Source organism: Balaenoptera physalus, assembly GCF_965194825.1.
Source record: "Balaenoptera physalus genome assembly, chromosome: 7".
NCBI lineage: Eukaryota > Metazoa > Chordata > Mammalia > Artiodactyla > Balaenopteridae > Balaenoptera > Balaenoptera physalus.
In genome coordinates this window covers 116,162,628-116,182,243 of record NC_138886.1, presented here as the reverse complement: position 1 = coordinate 116,182,243, position 19,616 = coordinate 116,162,628, and the positions used below count along the sequence as shown (strand labels likewise).

The 19,616-nt window shown below is 38.1% G+C and overlaps 1 protein-coding gene across 4 annotated transcripts in view; it reads left to right on the top strand.

Moving 5' to 3' along the window:
- LOC309664083 (uncharacterized protein) overlaps positions 1–19,616 on the top strand; it is a 124,998-nt gene that overhangs the window by 5,148 nt on the left and 100,234 nt on the right. For all 4 annotated transcript variants that reach the window (XR_014265570.1, XR_014265571.1, XM_082469086.1 and 1 more), the window contains exon 2: positions 6,291–6,403. Coding sequence is in view for 2 of the 4 variants with exons in the window: in XM_082469086.1 (XP_082325212.1) it covers positions 6,291–6,403 (113 nt within the window). In the remaining 2 variants the exon portion in view is untranslated. The remainder of the gene's footprint in view (positions 1–6,290; positions 6,404–19,616) is intronic.

Sequence of the window (19,616 nt, the reverse complement as noted above, 5' to 3'; positions counted from 1 at the left end):
AGTCTATTATAATTCATTTTTGTATAGGCTCAGTTCAACAAAGTAAATATACCGTTCATAGTTTCAAATAATTTAATATTCAACAATGTGCAAATAGGTTAAACTGCATATAAATGAGGGACAAGATCACTTTTTAAACTGAAACTTGAAAAAAATCTGAAATGAGAATATCACCATCAGTGCAATATGAATAAACATGTTTCATTCACTATTATGACTTTGTTCAATTAACATTTGTTTATTAGAGCCCAGGGTACCACATAGTGAGTTGTGGTTCAATAACAGACCACAAGAGAAATTAGAATAGAGAAGTTTATTACTCACAGGTCCTGAAGGAGGTTCAAGGCACTCCCCAAGAAGCCACCAGGTCAGGACAGAGAGCCAGACAGGACCTGGGAGATGTCCTAACGGGAGCCTAAGGGGAGCGCAAAGGGGTGAGGCTGTTGGGGAAGTCCTATTAAGAACTTATATTTGCTTGTGACTCTTCAGGCTGTTATCTGTGGTGTGGGCTTGCACGCACTTGTCAGTTTAAGGCCCCCTCAGACCACATGGCCAAACAAAATGGACGCTGAGGTGGCAATATTAAGGAGTAGCTTAGCTAAACTCTCGACATTCACTAACTACAGTTTTTAGACTTCAGTGTTGAGAGAGCTGAGCAGCAATTTCATGAGATCATTTTAATATCTTGTTCAGACAATATTATGAACATTGGCATTCAGTGAGATAGCCTGTCTTCTGACAGAACACCTCACAACAGGAATGCCTAATTTTGATGCTTGTATCAGCAGAATGAACATAATAATGATGTCACGTATCATTTGCAAATGACTTTACAAAGGACTTTTTAATGCATTACCTTTCATAATGAGCTAAAATGAAGAAACATTTTAAGGGCTTACTGAAATGTTATTTAATCATACTGGTTAATGAACAATATAAATTACAGAGCCAAGACAAGACATGGAAATCAGACTTTTAACATGTAACAGAATATAGGAAGGTAAGAAAATGTTAGATAAGTGGATTTGTTGGCTTTTTTTTGTTGAGGTCCTTTGTATACATGGCTACGAAGAGTGTACCAATGAGTTATCTTTGAACATAAAATCTGATATTGGTAGTAGCAGAGACTAAACACAAAGTTCTTTATGCAGATTGAAATATTATAACTGATAGAAAATATAAACTTCTAATTTTTTATTAAATATCAACCAAGTTAATTTAATTTCCTTAAGAGTCAGCAATGTCAAAGATTACAGACACTAAATACTTTACGTTCTGTAATAAAGTTTTAAATTTTCCCTTGATTCACTCCATCTACAAAGGTAGTTTTCCACGTTCTAACCTTAGTTTAAACAAAACAATCAGGCTATATAAATGATGCCAAGCGAAGGAAAAGTAGTCAAAACAAATCCCTAAGTGTTTAATTAGCATGCTGGCTTACTAACTCAAGAAAACACCAGATAACCTATTGGACTTCATTATACAAAGAACTCATTTAAGGAATCACTTCTGTAAGCTACCTGCTGAAGCTTATCCTAATTTTATGTCTGCACACATTGGTGATTGAAGAATAAGTCCTAAATAGCTTCAGATAGTAACTATTATAATATTATCAGTCCCTGTAAGGGGTGGGGAGGGGCGCTCATAATATTCAGATAACTGGGATCCTATTTCCCAGAGGTTTTTCCTCTAGAGTAATGAACAGTTTTCACACAGCTCACACAGCTTATGACACAAACTGCTTAGCTCAAACAACTTAGCAAGCCAATCTGAGCCGGTCTTAAGAAGACAGCTTGGTCCCAGAGGAGCCAGGTCAACGGCTTGTCTCGAGAGGGCAGCCCTGCCAAAGGGAAGGCCAAAGGCTGAAAACCTGGCAGTCTGATTTGAAGCAACCCCTTCCTGAAAAAATTGGGTCAAAGGCATTTTCAGCCAGCTTCAGTTGAAACAGTCTGATCTCAAGATCAGACCCAAGTGCCAAACGAGGACTTGCATACAGGTCTTGCATACAGGTTAACCAGACAAACCTGTAAATGGAATCCGAATACAGCCTGAGAGCTTTAAAAGCAAAGAAGGTGTGAGCTCTCAGATCCAGGAGAAAGATACACCTTCAAACTCCAGGATGGCAGGAAAAGCAGTGAGCAACAGTGGGTCAGTTTGGGGTACCGCACCTGTTTGTTCACTGTTGGGGGCCTTCTCTGGTTCCCATAAGGGCCACCAAAATGGTTACCTGAAACAAATAAGAGTGCCAGATATTTCCCCAGCAAACCTGGTTATACTGGGGATCAGCAGAGACTTGCAATTTGGGGTCTGCATCCATGGTGAACCACATGGAAGTCCCCACACAGCAAGGGAAGGAGAGCACTTTTATAGAGAGGAAAAGGAAGTTGGGAGAGCTATAGTTAACAAAGAGCCCACAGCTTTTCAGTCAGTCTTTGCCAGAAAAGGAGAGAAGTCTCTCTTCTTTCTTTTGGGCTTGGCTATACTGCAGGGCATGAGAGCTTCCGCTTCTGGTCTCTCAACTCTATTTAATTGAGGTTTCTGTTTATTAATTTTTTTATAGGTCTTTTATTCCAGAATTTTAAAAGTGCATATGCAGTAGGTTATTAGACATGTTGCTGGCCAGAAGTAAGAAGATCTTATTTATAAGCCCAGCTATACATAGTATCTCACAGTGCAGCACAGGACAAGCCTTCTACTGCTCTGATCTTTCATGCTCTCTACAATAAAATAGAGTTAATGATCTTTACGACACTGTCTTGTTCTTCTTCAGAATGATATAATATATAATGGTATATGCTAAGTAGGTGTGCCTATTTGTTGTAAAATGGCTGAAAAGGAACAAGTTAAGGAAAAACTAATCTTTAAAGTTTTTAACTATGGTCCCCAAATTGTACTGAATATACTATGAGGTTCTATCAAGATTCTTTCCTCATCAAGAGGCCACGCTTTGCCCCACATGGTCCTGCTATCTGGCCATGGGTAACTGGATCAAAATCCAAGGTAAACTCAAATAAAGTGAATCCTCTGAAAGTGAAACACATGGAGATTTTCGTAGACAATAAAGAAGCACAGAAGTAGACAGGCACGGAAATAGGATATAGTAAACAGAGCCGGTAACATTTCAACAAAGAGTCAGTAGTAAAATAAGGTGAATTCTATGATATCAGAGGCTAGACTGGGTTTCGATTCAAATTTTAGGATTCAAAAGGCAACTAAGTGAAATAAAATGGGTTCATTTCAAAAGAAACTTTTTGATTGGCACTGTTCAGAGTAGCAGAGAGTAATCCCTTTTCTATAACAGTGCTTTAGTGCTGGACTGAAAATTCACAAGTATACTCAAATCATGCATTTTCACCAAAACAAGTCAGTAGAAATAGTTTCAAATTAATTATTTAATTGTAATTATTTCTGCCCCCAGTGTTTCCCATTCCTGCAAACATGGGGAACCCATGCAATGGGAGACCTTATCAATTGACCTGGGACACTAAATGAAGACACATTTCTCAGAAATTCAGTTTTAATGACTTGTAAATCAATAAAACAGATTCCAAATTTCTCTTGACACCAGAAGAAATAATATAAGAATATAGGCCCGTGGTGTGCTTGTAATTTTAAACTAGTTTCTTTTCCAGAGCTACCTCTTAAGAAATAATTACATTCGGTAGCATTTTGTTTTCTTTTTTTGACAAAAACTGTTGTCAAGGACATTGGCAGCTACTGAAGATCTTTTTGTTTACAAACAGCTGGCGGTGCTTAAGTACCTCCTTTGCATAAATATGAAACTATCTTAACACGCTCGTACTGGAAGAGCACAGACATTTCTGAGCCTTTAAGTCCTCTCCTTCCCTACAATCTGTCTGAAAGAGCTGACTTTCAATGCAAGAATTCAGTCTAATCAAAATAATTGGGTTTCTGTTGCAGATGGGTAATTCTGCCTAGTAAAGAGTACACAAAGCAAAAGGCATTACTGAATGTAACACATCCCGAAGATCACAATAAGGAAGAAATAATTGTGATAATCATTTTTAAAGTACAATTAACCACATAAACTCAAACTTAGAAATGCTCTGGTTTGTGACAACAAAGAGAAGTCCCCAAATCAAATATTACTCCTGTATGTCCTTGTATATCAAGGATTTCTCATCATTATCAAACATCAAAATTTTCTGTTCTTATTTGCTATCCAGGAAGTGTAAGTACGTAGGTAACTTAGAAGCATTTATGAAATACAGAAATACGGAAAGTGTCTTACCACAGTGTATTTCTTTTGAATAAAGCATGACTTCTATAATAAAATAGTATTGTTTAATCCCTGATAACTTCCTACCTTTATATCATTCTCAATATTTACAAAAGCTGGAAAGATGAAGAACAGCTATAAAACACCTCTGCCCCGCTGGTGTAATAGATCCAAGGTGGAATTTCCCTCCCAATCAAATCAGAGCACAAATTTTTAATATAATCAACAGGTTTTCTTTTTGTTTCATATTTTTACTACAGATTTGCATTTTGTGAGTCCTTTCCCACTTTATGATTTTTGCCTGAATTTTTTAAATTTATGTATTTATTTTAAAGAAACTAATGCTCTGTTGAAGTAAAAGTTGTTTGGATCTTTTATTCATATAACTAATTGTTAAGCATATGAAGTTATACAATTCTTGTACGTCTCTCCTAGAACAGAAATAGTAAGCTACTAACTTCAAAAATCTCCATTTCTAATGAGATTCTCACTTTCATGCTGAATACCTTAGGCCTTTTGAGGTTTCACTGTAAACAAATTAAAATAACAAACAAATAGTCCACAATGGGACTTATATGTAATTTTGTGTTCATACATACGTTTACATCCTTATAGCGATGACTATTCAATGAATACATGAATGAACAAACTAGGTGAATACAAGTTTCCCACTGCGGTATGCTATGTGCCGTTCTAGACACAGTAAACAAAGTTTTCACCCAAAGGTTCTCTGAATTTGAATTTTGCTCTTTTCAGTTTTGGAGATAAGTTCTTTGCCATTCTTGTTTAAACATAGCTTTGACTTTCTAAAAGTATACAAAATATTTCAGAAATAAATTACATTTACTCGTAGCTGTTTCATGCTACAAGAATAGCTCTAATTATTTCTTCTCTGGTAGTTAAAAATCCTTTCAACAGCTGGCTGAGAAAAATCAAGTGCATCTTGATTTCAGTTTTTCACCTTGGTATCCATTTATGGATTACATTTCAAAAGAACGTGCTTAAATGAAGAAAAACCATGCCAGTGTCAAGATTTATTCTTTCAGCTGATAGTTAATTAAATAAAGTCAACATTCATGTATTTTCATCAGTGAGGAAGAAAAAACAATTAGAAAGCAGCCCCAGAGGAGAAGGCATGATCCTGTATACATCAGTGTCAGCTCTGCAATACTTAGTTGTTTAATGTCTGGTGAACATACACTTCTTCTGAACTTTAGTTCATCTGTAAAGAAAGTCAGGATGGACTGTATCTTCTGAAAAAACCCTCCTGGTTTAATACCGTGTATTTTAAGTCAGAAAATTGAAGAGCGTAAACCCAATTTGAACACTCTGAAAACATGTCATATAAAATGAGCCTGAACACCCAATCCACTGCAGATGATTCAATTTACATAATGTGGCAGGGAAACTTCTCGGTAACTCTGCAGGCATGGTCACGCATTGTTTGTTTACACATAGATCAAGGGTTTCCTGCTGCACTTTGAAGAAATGGAAGGAGGCAAGATTGCTGGTTATGAAATTCTGTAAGAACCTTCTATAAACCTTTCCTGATTCAACGTGCAGTGTTATACATAGCTAATGTAAAATCAATTTATGAAGTGTATGTTTAGCAATGTCCGGACAGGTAACTTAGGTGTCTGGGCTACAAGAATACATGCCTAACTTTAATGTCTTTCTGCTGACTTCTTGATCTCAGAGAAAAGATCTGACTTTCAATGTGTTTTTAAATTGTAGGTCTCTGAGACAGAGACCTCCTTCTCATACTCTGATCTTCCTCCAAGACTTTAGAATGTCAACCTGAAACAAATCATTCTGAGTTTTTAGAGGCAGTTAGCTGTCCACTAAAAATCCCCATGCTCCTTCTGCAGTGTAGAGCTATGTCTGCAAAATGACTGCTCAGCCCATCTGTATTTCCCAACTCCTCTTCCTGGGGAACTGTATTGTGGACACATAACTAATTCCGGCCAGTGCACTGTGAATGGAAGTTACACGTTACATCTCTAGGCTGACAGCATTTGCCTTGTCCATCCTCTCTTCTTCTATTTGCCAGCTGAGAGCAAAGGACTCCAGTGTCCCAGGAGGTGGCAGAATCACAAGAGAGAAAGCTGGCTTTCTGAATTACCAGATGGAAGGCAGATCTTACACATCCCAGAGGACTGTCACGTGAGTGAGAAATTAATTACTATTGTGTTAAGCCAAGGACAGGCAGGGTACTGGGTCTTTTTTTTTTTTTTTTTTAGCACTTAAGACTTCCTTGATTCAAACACTATAGGCAAAGACACTTGAGGATATACTTTTCATATTCATTAAAAAAAAAATTGATATTTATTTTCATTTGGTAAATAAGTTATCCTGTAGAGATCTTCCTTATATCTAACACTGAAGAATTTTAAAATACCAGCCCTGTGCCTCATATTGATATGTATTTACTCAATATTATACCTGTGGTTGTCTGCATTGCTTAATCTGTTATGTTCAGTGGTAAGCCATGACACTTTGGACAGAGATAACATGACACCTTGGACAGGAATAAAAGTAAATGAAAAATTCATGCTCCATTCCTGTTAAGGCTACCCTTTACTTTAGGCAGCCACTTTTCTCCCTCTTTTCAGCTCAATTACTTCCCTGATTCTGAGTGTGGTAGGAGGTATTCCTCGTGGAGTAGCTCTCGCTGAAGCAATCCTGCAGTATCTCTAGAAAATTTTCTGGTGAGGAGTGGGTGGGAAAAATCAGTGTTTATCAAAATGTGTACTCATTTTTTTATCTCATTCTCACATCTCAAAACAAGATACAAGTATTATATATGGCCAAGCACTGCAGAAAATGTTTGTCTAAATTTTGGTGTATATATATTTAAGAGACTTCCTCGGGGGCACTTTCCGGGTCATTACAACAGCAAAATCAACAACAACAAAAATCTCAGCTTTAAAATGATTTCCTTCAGTAACCTCTCCATTGTGATTCCAACCAGTTTAATGGTATGAAGTTATGCTTTTCACTCTTTTACAATGCTAGCATTGCACAGATGCTCCTTTCAGGTGGAAAGCACAGCTGTCTATTAACATTAACATTTCCTCCAAAAGTACAAAGATATACACTGCGGGAAAGCCTTTTACAAAATTATAAAAGAAGCTTCTTTTTTCCCCAAACTCTAGGATATATGAAGTTTCAACCTTAGCGACTATAAAACAGTAATTGCTTTATAATTGTTAGGATTTTCTTATAAACCAAGAAAGGATCAGATGAAATTTCAAGAATATGCATAAACCATTCCCTATAACAATACTTTAAGAATTGATTTGTATATGTGTTTAGTGACTTCAGTTTTCAAGACTCAGATGTCCAAGTAGAATACTAAATCCAAAAGCATAAATTTAGTTGCAATTCTTCTTGTGAGGATATTGCCAAAGGAAACAATTCTAAACTTAGATGCACTTGTACATACCATTAGATTGAATGGATCAACTTGTTTAACATTTTCTGAGTACTCCTGTGTGTAATTACTGTTTTGCGTGAAGAAGCAGAGACCCTTCCTGAAAATATGCAGCAACATTTAAGTATTGTATTAGAAGAAATACATACAGGAATAATGTTTGATGGGCCACTGGATATACTATATTTACTGAGTATCTATCCTGTAAATTCCATTCCCTCTGCACAAAATGTGTTTCCTTCATTTTCTCCTGCCTTATCAATGGTAGGTTTTGTACCAAAGCCTCTGATACTCATCTGTGAATTAATATTGAGACCCATCTGGTTCCTTCTGTGACAGTATTTCAGTTCCCACAATTTAGATCCACTTGCACACTCGACTCCACCTCATAATCTGGGGAAAACCTCATGGCTAGTCTGGGAAATGTAAAGGGAGGTACAGACTTTAAATTGGCTCAGTACTGTCAGCCCAGCGAGACTCATTCTTTATTGCTGTGTGTGAGCAAGCCATGACTCCTTCTACCAGATCTCACCGGACAATCTCGGCTTCTGCCCTTCTGTATGAGTCCTGTCTTCCATGGTTAGCGACGCGGTCTGACTGGGCTTAGGGTCCTACCCTATAAACTCTAGTTTCTACACATGGGACTTTGCCACATAATACCAAAATTTCTTAAATGCTTACCAACTACTGGGGTCTCAAACTTCATCTCCCTGGGAGTTAGGTGGCTGCAGCTCAGCAACCTATTTGAGAACACGAGAAAAGGTCAGGAGACTTGCAGAGAGCTGGCCCTGACACTCCTAGCCGGAGAACCAGCACCTGGACTGCCTATCCCCAAACATCTCGCACGTGAGGATTCACCCTGATGTGCGAATTGGCCATTCTACTGTGTCTGTTACTAACAGCCAGCTCTAGCCAGCTACTAGTAACACATACAGTCCAAGAACATCTTGCTTTCCTCTGAGAACTGACATTTTTCTCCCTTTTGATAATCAGAGCAAAGCACTTGACCTCTTGCTCTGGCTGCCAGAAATCTTAGTGCCAACTTTTGATAGTTAATCACAGCAACTGTGGTGCTCTTTATCATTGTTTCACATGTTCTCTTATGCACTCTTAACTGTTTTTCTCTTCCTATTTCTGTCTCTCTGAAAACTCTCTAAACTTATTTGAAAAGAGAAAAGACGTACGGATTTAATTTTTAATGGATTTATTTGCAGCTCTTCATAAGAATTATGTAAAATCCCCTAGATATGTAACCTGATCCTTTTTATGGTTGATCCTCTTACTGTTCTGGATGTCAGATGTCATTAATCATTAAACTAAGGAAACATTTTAAGCATGTATGCTTCACCAGGCCCCGGGCTAATGTCAGGGAGAGGGAAGTAAACGACAGTTATGGACCTACTGCTCATACAGTTTATAGGATCAAGTACACCTTACAAATAATTTGTTTTACTTTTATCAGTTAGAACAATTAAGTGAATATTTAAACCAAGATCTCACTCAAGTTTACTTTAAATTGATGCTGACTATTAAATACTTGAAAAATAAAAATGAAAGTTTTTTTTTTTCTGAAAACATCGGAAGGTAGAGCTCCCACTTGTATCATGATTTCTTCTTCTACCTTGATTTCAACTTTGGTCTCATGAATGCTAATGATTTGGGGTTAGCTTTCGTGAACTCGCATCTTTATTAATATTCAATGCCATATAACTCCAAAGATAAAAACTGGAAACTACTTACTGAAAGCATTTTAAGAGAACTGTCTGAGCTGGTGATCTACACAGAGACAGCATTCCCTGTGTACCTTGTTACTTGAAATGTACCCTGAAGTAGGAAGAATATACATGAAAGGGATGATTTGTTCTCCAGAGTAATGAAATGCTATTGTTTGAAAATGGGGCAGTAAATATAAACTAAATGAATGCACAAATAAAAATGCAGAGTGTTAAAAAAAAACTGCAGTTAATCCAGAACCCAAATAAACAGATAATGCAAAGAGCCAGAAGTTGGATCTTAACACTGTATAATGATAATGTTTTCAGTACACAGCAGAATACTCAGGTTTCTTTGGAGATACCAAACAAAGATTAAATTGGGCTCATTAGAGAGTTGTAATAAGCATTTCTTATAAAGTTTCAAAAGTCTATTTTTTGAAAGTTGGTAATTCATGTGATAAATACTTTTCAATAAACCAGAATATCAGTTCTGTAAGCTATCTCTATTTTTAAAGTTTACATTCACTGCAAGAACATTTACCTAAACATATCCTAGAAGATCCACTGTTTTCTTTTTAAGTGTAGCGAACACAGTCATTTCTAAATGGAGAAGGCAAATACCTTGCGTGAACACTTGTCCCCTTCAAGGGGGATCGGGCACATGTCCCACCACAGCTTCTTAGAAAGCCGCACGTCGTCTGGCCTTTTTGCCGCCTCTGCGTTTTGCTCAGTAGAAACAGGATCTGCTCAGTTGTTCCTAGATTGCTGAGGAATGTGCTTACACAAGTCTGGAGAAGAACAAAGCTTCTTGTGTGCCCTCTCAACTGGGGGTGAGCTAGCAGCCCTCAGTACTTTGATGCTTGAATAGGAAATTGCATATTAACTGATGGCAGGGGACATGTTCCATTCCTAGAAAAGAATAGAATATGCAAATCATCCTGTTTAGTGTAGTGTGGTGAAAAGAGCACAGGGCCGTGGAGATGACTGACCTTGTTTTTAGGGCCTGCTCTGTCGCAGAAAATTATGTGACCATCCATCAAATAGAAATGTCTCACCTACATTACAAAACTAGTGGAAAATGAGATGTGGTAAAGAGATGAGGACAGATCTTAAAGATGCAGATTCCTCTGTAAATACTAACTGACCACAGGGATCCCATGGAACCTCATCCTTCACACGACGACGATGGCTTAGAAAACCACACCTTCCAAATGAGTTTTCCCTCCTTCACCTACCTTCCCCTAGATAAATCCTCAAACTGATTTGCCTTGAAGGTTTAGACACATTCATTGTCTGACCCCTTTCTCTCAATGTTTCACAAACTCTCCCTTGTCTTTTCACCTGCCACTAATATATTCCAGATACTATAATGACCCAAGACATGCCCATTTAGTCAGAATATTGTAGATGCTGACTTCAATTCAGTTCCAGTTATTTCCCAATAATTTAATCATTATCTTTTGTCAGTATAAGAAAACTCTTTAGACTATAAGAACCTTCAGCTCCCAATTACTTACTGCCCCTTTATGCCTAAATAAGTGGTTGTCAACCAGGTTTCCTTTCTTAGTGATGGTTTAAGTTTTTTAAGATACATGGGCTCATAAGACTGAAAGGCTGGAAGACATCTATCTTTTACCTAAGTGTCAGTTCATCATTTTTAAGCAATATCATAATAGATATAATCAAAGATTTGACATGGAGACTTCCTGCCTGAGTTAATACTAATTAGTTTTCATATTTGAATACTGAGGAATGGGGTTCTCAGGGATTATATTTCGCCAAACACAGAAAAACAAACAATTGTTACTAACATCGATCCTTTAAACACTTCCACTCATTATCTCTTATTTTTCATTTAAACAAATTATATTGAATATATCTCAAAGTCTCAGAGCCTCAATAAGAAGGGTAGAAAAAATATTGTACAAAGATATCCAGAGAGTAATTGTCACATTGATGACCTCGGAAGAAGCCTACCTTGGGCTTTTCAGGGAACTTAGACCACTGCTTCCTGGGTCAAGGTGTCCTTTTAAAGGCAGACTGAGGCAGAGGAGTTCCTCTACTGCTTTAATTTCTTTCTGTCACTGCCTCTCCCATGGGGCAATCATGCTCCGCTCTCCTGACTGCTACAATTATATCTTTGAATGCTACCAGGTCTCACCTGAGGAATCAGTGTATCCTGGGAGCATTTCTCTACTAGGTACCCTGTTGGGACAGGAGGTAAGAAAAAGAAAAAGGAAAGGAGCTGGTTTACAAATGGTTCCCTTCACAGGAGATTAAGTTCAGATATAACCTGAAACGTGAAGATCTCAGTTTATTCAAACTGACAGACCTTCCACTGTAGCATTTTTGTATGCTAATAACTGGCCAAATTATCCTTATGAAAAACAAAGGAGCATTTCCACTTAGATAAGTCAAATCTGTTGTGTTTGTGAAATTTCCAGAGAGTTAATCATGCCTAGATTTAGCTATGCTCTTTTAAATAATGTATGCACAATAACATAAAATTAGCAGAAGGTGACAAATTCAGCCAGCAAATTGATGAACTCTACCCAGATGCTACATTTTGCATCAGATATTACTTTGAAGAAAACTAGGACAGAAATATTGAACCAGGAAATAATATTTTGCAGAAGATTATGTATGGAATAAAATCCATGTTGGATTACTTAAACCCAAACCACTTGTATTAGTACAATATTTATATTAGCACAATATTCAGTCAGGCAAAAGATTGTTGTGTCTAAACTGTCAGCTGTTTTGCAATGAAGTGTGGCCATATGTAAAAACATTGTTTGAGATTCCAAAACATTATTTCTCTCTTTTGCATCAAGTTCCAAATGCACCCTATCATCTGTGCATATGCTTGAGCATTCCTACCTCCCAATATGATCAATATCATCCCATCAAACCAAACTATGCCTTACATCTCATTTGTAGTACATTTGATAAAATATACTTTTATAATTCCAGTCTTCATATTATTTCATATTAACAAAAAAAAAAAGAACAGGAAAAAGAAATGATCTTTTCAAATGACTTACAGTCAAGAAAACATGCCCCTTTTACCAAGTGGAAAGTATAAACAAAGAAACCACACCCAATTTCATAACCTGTCAACAGCGCTGATACCTGCACCCATGCCTTTCTTCATACCTTGTGAACATTAATGGGTGAGGAATGTATAGAGTGAAGAATGTATAGAGTGTATAGAGTGAACATTAGCTCTCTGAGAACAAAATATATTTTAATAGCTATTGAAAGTAGAACAGGAAAAGTGAAGGAAATAGGTTATGCAGAAGAGATTAAATTTCATCAAATTTCTTGGTTATCACATGTAAATAACTAAATCCATTTTATGTAAATCAAAGTCCAATCTGAAATGTGCTTCTTTATCCATTCATCTGTCGATGGACACGTAGGATAAACAAGATGTGACACATATATACGATGGAATATTAGCCATAAAAAGAAATGAAATGGAGTTATTTGTAGTGAGGTGGATGAACAGAGTCTGTCATACAGAGTGAAGTCAGTCAGAAAGAGAAAAACAAATACTGTATGCTAACATATATGTGGAATTTTTTTAAAAAATGGTTCTGGGACTTCCCTGGTGGCACAGTGGTTAGGAATCTGCCTGCCAATGCAGGGGACGCAGGTTCGATCCCTAGTCTGGGATGATCCCACATGCCACGGAGCAACTAAGCCCGTGCGCCACAACTACTGAGCCTGCTCTCTAGAGCCCACGAGCCACAACTACTGAAGCCCACGCGCCTAGAGCCCGTGCTCCGCAACAAGAGGAGCCACCATAATGAGAAGCCTGCGCACCACAAGGAAGAGTAGCCCCCGCTCACCGCAACTAGAGAAAGCCCGCGTGCAGCAACAAAGACCTAATGCAGCCCAAAATAAATAAAATAAAATAAATAAATTTATTTTTAAAATGCTTCTGATAAACCTAGGGGCAGGACAGGAATAAAGACGCAGACATAGAGAACGGACTTGAGGACATGGGGTGGGGGGAAGGGTAAGTTGGGACGAAGTGAGAGAGTGGCATGGACATATATACACTACCAAATGTAAAACAGCTAGTGGGAAGCAGCCACGTAGCACAGGGAGATCAGCTCGGTGCTTTGTGATCACCTAGAGGGGTGGGATAGGGAGGGTGGGAGGGAGACGCAAGAGGGAGGGGATATGGGGATATATGTATACATATAGCTGATTCACTTTGTTATACAGCAGAAACTAATACAATATTGTAAAGCAATCATACTCGAATAAAGACGTTAAAAAAAAAAAATGAAACACGCTTCTCTCCCAGAGTCTACCATATATTGTCAAGTACATTCAAACACAGAGGAGATAACATGGTTTGATTCTTGGTGTACTCTATATCTGTAAAATCTAAGCAGCACATGAAATGTGGAAAATGTGCAGGGAAGATGTCATGATTGAATGCAGAGGCAATCACCTGGGCTTAGTACTCAAGTCCCTACTATGGAGAAAGTGGTTTTTTTTTTTTTTTTTTTTTTTTTGCACTTATTTAAAGGTTTAACGTGACTGGCAATTTTGAACTTTTTTAAGTCATGAGTAAATGCTTCTAGATTCCCTATCCCAGTGCATTTCATGGTAATATACTGGCATTCATTAATCCTGTGTTTTAAAATTTTCCTTTGTGCCTGTTTTTCTAAGGGTATAGGGATGCAGAGGGTAATTACAATTAAGGAAGTAGGCAAATTAATGTACTAAAATAATCAAAGGCCTCAATATTTTGTTATACATTTTCCATCTCAGAATCCCTTGAAAGCATTGTCCCTCCTTTCATTGTCAATAATAGTCATTTTATTTTCCACACTTTTCTATGAACTGCTGACAGATAAGTAAACCAAACAAGGTTTTTAAAATATTCTGAACTTCAGTTACTATTTCCCAATTCCAAGGTATGAAATGAAGTTCTTGCTTGAGGATCATGAATTTAATAACTTCAATGTACCCTAGAATGCCATCCAGGAAAAAAATTAAAGTGTGCATTGCATCCTGAAAGCCAAGGAGGGCCTCTCAATGCTCTAGATAAAGCCAAGTTCAATTTCCAAAATCCAAGTTAGTTAGGCTTGGTATAAGCATGCCAAACCTCTTAATCTTCACGATCTTTGGGGATTTTTTTTTGTTGATAAATAGAGAATTAGTGAGACAGTGTCTGAATTGCTACAAATCCTTTCTACAATTAAAAAAATAGCTAAAAGCAAATAGTATCAATGATAAAAGTGGGTCAGTGACGCTATTCTTGATCGTGAAGGACTATAAATAAATACTATTTTGAAAACATTTTCTCTCTATTGTGAAAGAAAATTGAATGTCTGTTTGCTGAAGTTAAAGCAATCTGAAATTCAATTTGTAGGCTATAGATCTGATTTAGTAGCATGTACACAAACACCTTTAGGCCAGGATAAAGATTTATTTCAGCGTGCGTCCAGCTAACTCGTTTTCTTTCCCTTGACAAATTGTAGTTTTGCACTGACTTTCTGAGAATAACTGGGATGCAAAAATTAGTGTTTATCTGGGTAGTGAATTGACTCTATCACTGAAAATAAATGGCCTACTTTTCTTGTTAAAGTCTTCACAGATCTATACAATAAAATATGTTTATAGGTCACTGAGTGGATGGTATCCCTGTGAAATCTCAGAGAGTTAAAAAAAAAAAGTGACTTTTCTCAAAATAAGTATTGAAGTTCAAAAGAGATACACATTTTTTTCTTTAATTGTTTTTAGAGTATATTTGATTTACAATGTTGTGTTAGTTTCTGCTGTACAGCAAAGTGAATCAGTTACACATATACATGTATCCACTCTTTTTTAGATTCTTTTCCAATATGGCATTACAGAGTACTGAGCAGAGGTCCCTGTGCTATGTAGCAGGTTCTTATTAGTTATCTATTTTATATAGAGTAGTGTGTATATGTCAATCCCAATTTCACAATTTATCCCTCCCTTTCCCTTTCCCTTTCCCTTTCTCCCCTGGTAACTATAAGTTTGTTTTCTACGTCTGTGACTCAACTTCTGTTTTATAAATAAGTTCATTCGTATTGTTTTTTAAGATTCCACATATGAGAGATATCATATAATGTTTGTCTTTCTCTGACTTACTTCATCCAGTATGACAATCTCTAGGTCCATCCATGTTGCTGCAAATGACATTATTTTCTTCTTTTTAACAGCTGAGTAATATTCCATTGTATGTATGTACCACATCTTCTTTATCCATTCATCTGTCATTGGACATTTAGGTTGCTTCCATGTTCTGGCTGTTGTAAATAGTGCTGCAGTGAACACTGGGGTGCACGGCTCTTTTTGAATTATGGTTTTATCTGGATATATGCCCAAGACTGGGATTGTAGGATCATATGGTAGCTCTATTTTTAGTTTTTTAAGGAACCTCCATACTGTTCTCCATAATGGTTGTACCAATTTACATTCCCAGCAACAGTGTAGGAGGGTTCCCTTTTTCCTACACCCTCTCCAGCACTTATTACTTGTAAACTTTTTGATGATGGCCATTCTGACTAATGTGAGGTAATACCTCATTGTAGTTTTGATTTGCATTTCTCTAATAATTAATGATGTTGAGAATCTTTTCATGTGCTTTTGGCCATCTGTATGTCTTCTTTGGAGAAACATCCAAAGACTTAGATCTTCCGCCCATTTTTTGATTGGGTTGTTTGTTTTTTTGACATTGAGCTGCATAAGCTGTTTATATATTTTGGAAATTAATCCCTTGTTGGTCGCTTCGTTTGCAGATACTTTCTCCCATTCTGTGGGTTGTCTTTTCATTTTATGGTTTCCTTTGCTGTGCAAAAGCTTTTAAGTTTAATTGGGTTCCATTTGTTTGTTTTTATTTTCATTACTCTAGGAGGTGGATCAAAAAAGATCTTGCTGCAATTTATGTCAGAGAGTGTTCTGCCTATGTTTTCCTCTAAGAGTTTTATAGTATCTGGCCTTACATTTAGGTTTTTAATCCATTTTCAGTTTATTTTTGTGTATGGTATTAGGGAGTGTTCTAATTTCATTCTTTTACATGTAGTTGCCCAGTTTTCCCAGCACCACTTATTGAAGACACTGTCTTTTCTCCATTGTATACTCTTGCCTCCTTTGTCATAGATTAGGTTGCCATAGGTACTTGGATATATCTCTGGACCTTCTATCCTGTTCCATTGATCTATATTTATTTCTGTGCCAATACTATGCTGTTTTGATTACTGTAGCTTTATAGTATAGTCCAAATTCAGGGAGCCTGATTCCTCCAGCTCTGTTTTTCTTTCTCAAGATTGCTTTGGCTGAGATACACATTTGAATGTCATTTTAAAACCAGAAATACATAGATATTATCAAAGGCCTCAATTTAGTTTTGTTTTCCATTAGAAATGGACAATCTTTTTTTTTTTATAACATCTTTATTGGAGTATAATTGCTTTATTCTTAAAAAATAAATTTATTTATTTTATTTTTGGCTGCATTGGGTCTTCGTTGCTGCGCACGGTAAGGACGGGCTACTCTTCGTTGCGGTGTGCGGGCTTCTCAGTGCAGTGGCGTCTCTTGTTGCGCAGCACAGGCTTTTAGGTGCACAGGCTTCAGTAGTTGTGGCTCGCGGGCTCTAGAGTGAAGGCTCAGTAGTTGTGGTGCACAGGCTTAATTGTTCCACGGCATGTGGGATCTTCCCAGACCAGGGCTTGAACCCGTGTCCCCTGCACTGGCAGGCGGATTCTTAAACCACTGCACCACCAGGGAAGCCCGACAATCTCTCTTTTAAACAAAAAATCAAACTGAGACACTGAAGCTTTATACAATGATAGACTTTAGTATTTTAATTTAGTGTGTGTTTGATTGTTTGCTTGTTTAATGTGGGAAATTGAAACCTGCTAGGAGAGGTCAGATGAGAAAGTCGATGTCACTGGGAGAGACTGAACAAAAGCTAAAGCAGTGATACCCCAGCACCAGAGGCTCACAGGAGAAACAAAGGAAGGTAAAGAGAGAGAGAAGGAAAGCAAAGCAAAGTCAATGAGGATGATTCAAATTAAACCTCTAGGTTTCTGCTCTATGAGAATTGTTCTAGCTGAAGTACACAGAAGGAAGCCAAATGCACTTACTGGTGACCCAGACACAAGGTTGAGTGTATTAAAAAACACATCAGGCAAAGTTGGGGTCTTTTTACTGTAACCTGATTTTTACCTACTGGCTGCAGCAGTTTTGGACAAGTTGCTCAAACTCTCTGAGCCTCAATGGCCTAATTTATAAAAAGGAGTGTATGTGGGTATAAAATTAGCCATCTGGAGGATGCCAACAGCATTGTTATTAGGCTTGTGTTAGAAAACGGAAAAAGAGCTAGCCAGTGTTACCTACTCTTATTAATGACATCAGCGGTTAAACTCCTCTCCTCTCTTTTCCTTCTTTGTTGGTGAGAAGCTTCTTCCGTTTCCTTTGGTTTCTGTTTGTCAGTTTACACCTCTCATAGGTGTGATGATCTCATGGTGACAGTATTCACTTTCTCTCCATTTTAGCCACCCATACTTAGAACGGACAGTCTTTCTAAAACTGTGGTCATGACTGTTGGCGTCAGAAATCACCCAGATGTGTGCTTTCAGTGGGTATTTATGTGGCCATCCCAAAACGACTGAATCTAAATCTCTGTGGGTGAGACTTAGAAATATGCTTTCATAACAAATCCTCGGATTATTTTAACTGCAGTTTGGAAACCACATTTCACTCTCTGACTTGTCCTTTGACCTATCTGACCTAATCCGACCTCATCACTTATCCTTTCTTCACTTTGAATGACTATTCATAATATATATCTTTTTCACCTTTTGCTGGCAATTTCAGCACATAGACTGCTCTTCACCCTTTTTCCAACCATCTCGTGAGAAATCTGACTCCTGGCCAGAGTAACTGTGTGTGATTTTTCAGGCCTGAACAGAGGCAATTACAGAGGCTTTCCTGACAGGCCTCACAGGGGAGAGCTGCCCTCCCCCACCAGGCTCCATGCATAGCCTGTGCACTGCAGGCTCTGGAGGGAGTGGCAGGCCTTCCTGGCTGGCCTTGCTCTTCTGCAGATCTGCATTCCTGGCCCAGTGCCTTCGTTTGAGGGCCGCTTTATTTGGGGCCTTCCACAGAGGCCGTACTTAGACACCTCTGTGAAAACCTCCTTACAGGGGAAAGTGGGGAAAACTTGAAGACACATCTCTGTATTCTAGCTCAGGGCTCAGGATTGCTAACTCTATCCCCTCTCTCTCCCCTAGGCCCCCAGGTTAAGAAAACCTCTGGAACCTTTTGTTTGAGGCTCCCTCAGCAATGAGGTGATCATTACTTTTGCGCTGACCCACCTGCCCTAAACCAGGGGCCCTCAAACATGGGAAAAAGGGAGCAGGGTGGGAGTTGGAGCTTTCTCCGGGTTAGCCTCTTGTGGACACTATCACAGTAAATGATTAAAGGCTTGACTGTTACTTTCATTTTTGGCTCATTTTTAATTGGCTGCTCTGACACCTGGCAGCTCATCTCTCTCTCCAGTTCAGCTGAGCTCCTGATACCACCATGCTCCAACTCTTTTGCAACTCTTCCCAAATCTGTTATTTAGTATTAGAGGACATCTGGGGAAAAACAAAACTTTAAAAAAGAATTAATCCTGGTGGAACCTAACTGTTTTTCTTCCCAGAGCCTACATGGGGCTGCTGACAGCTGCAGAAAAAGCACACCACTGTCCAGACCTTTGAAACTGCAACTTGATCAGCACCATCCTCAACCAGGCCATCAACATGGCCAGCAATCCTGCTACTTCCTCCTTAGTCCTGCTGTGTCAGCCGTCATCACCTGGTTTATATTTTCCACCATATCCAACTTCTAACTTCACTGTTGCCCCTGTGGGTCCCAGAAGATTCTGTGATTCACAGCTGATAAAGAAAATAGGAACCAAAGGATAAAAACTTCCTCAACTTCCTGCCTCCAATCTTAAAACCCATCTTTCCCACCTTCCCTTATTTACAGTGAAGTCTCCCTTCTATTTTCAACACGTAATACCTTTATCTGTGCTCTACTCATATTTCCCACCTTCTCAAGGACTTTATTATATTGATATTTCCCCCTCTTTCCTGCGTTGACAAACCTCTTGCACTCTGCAGGCTGCTTGACATTAACCTTTAAACATCCTCAGATTTCTTCCCACTTTAAAAATAAAAATAAAAAA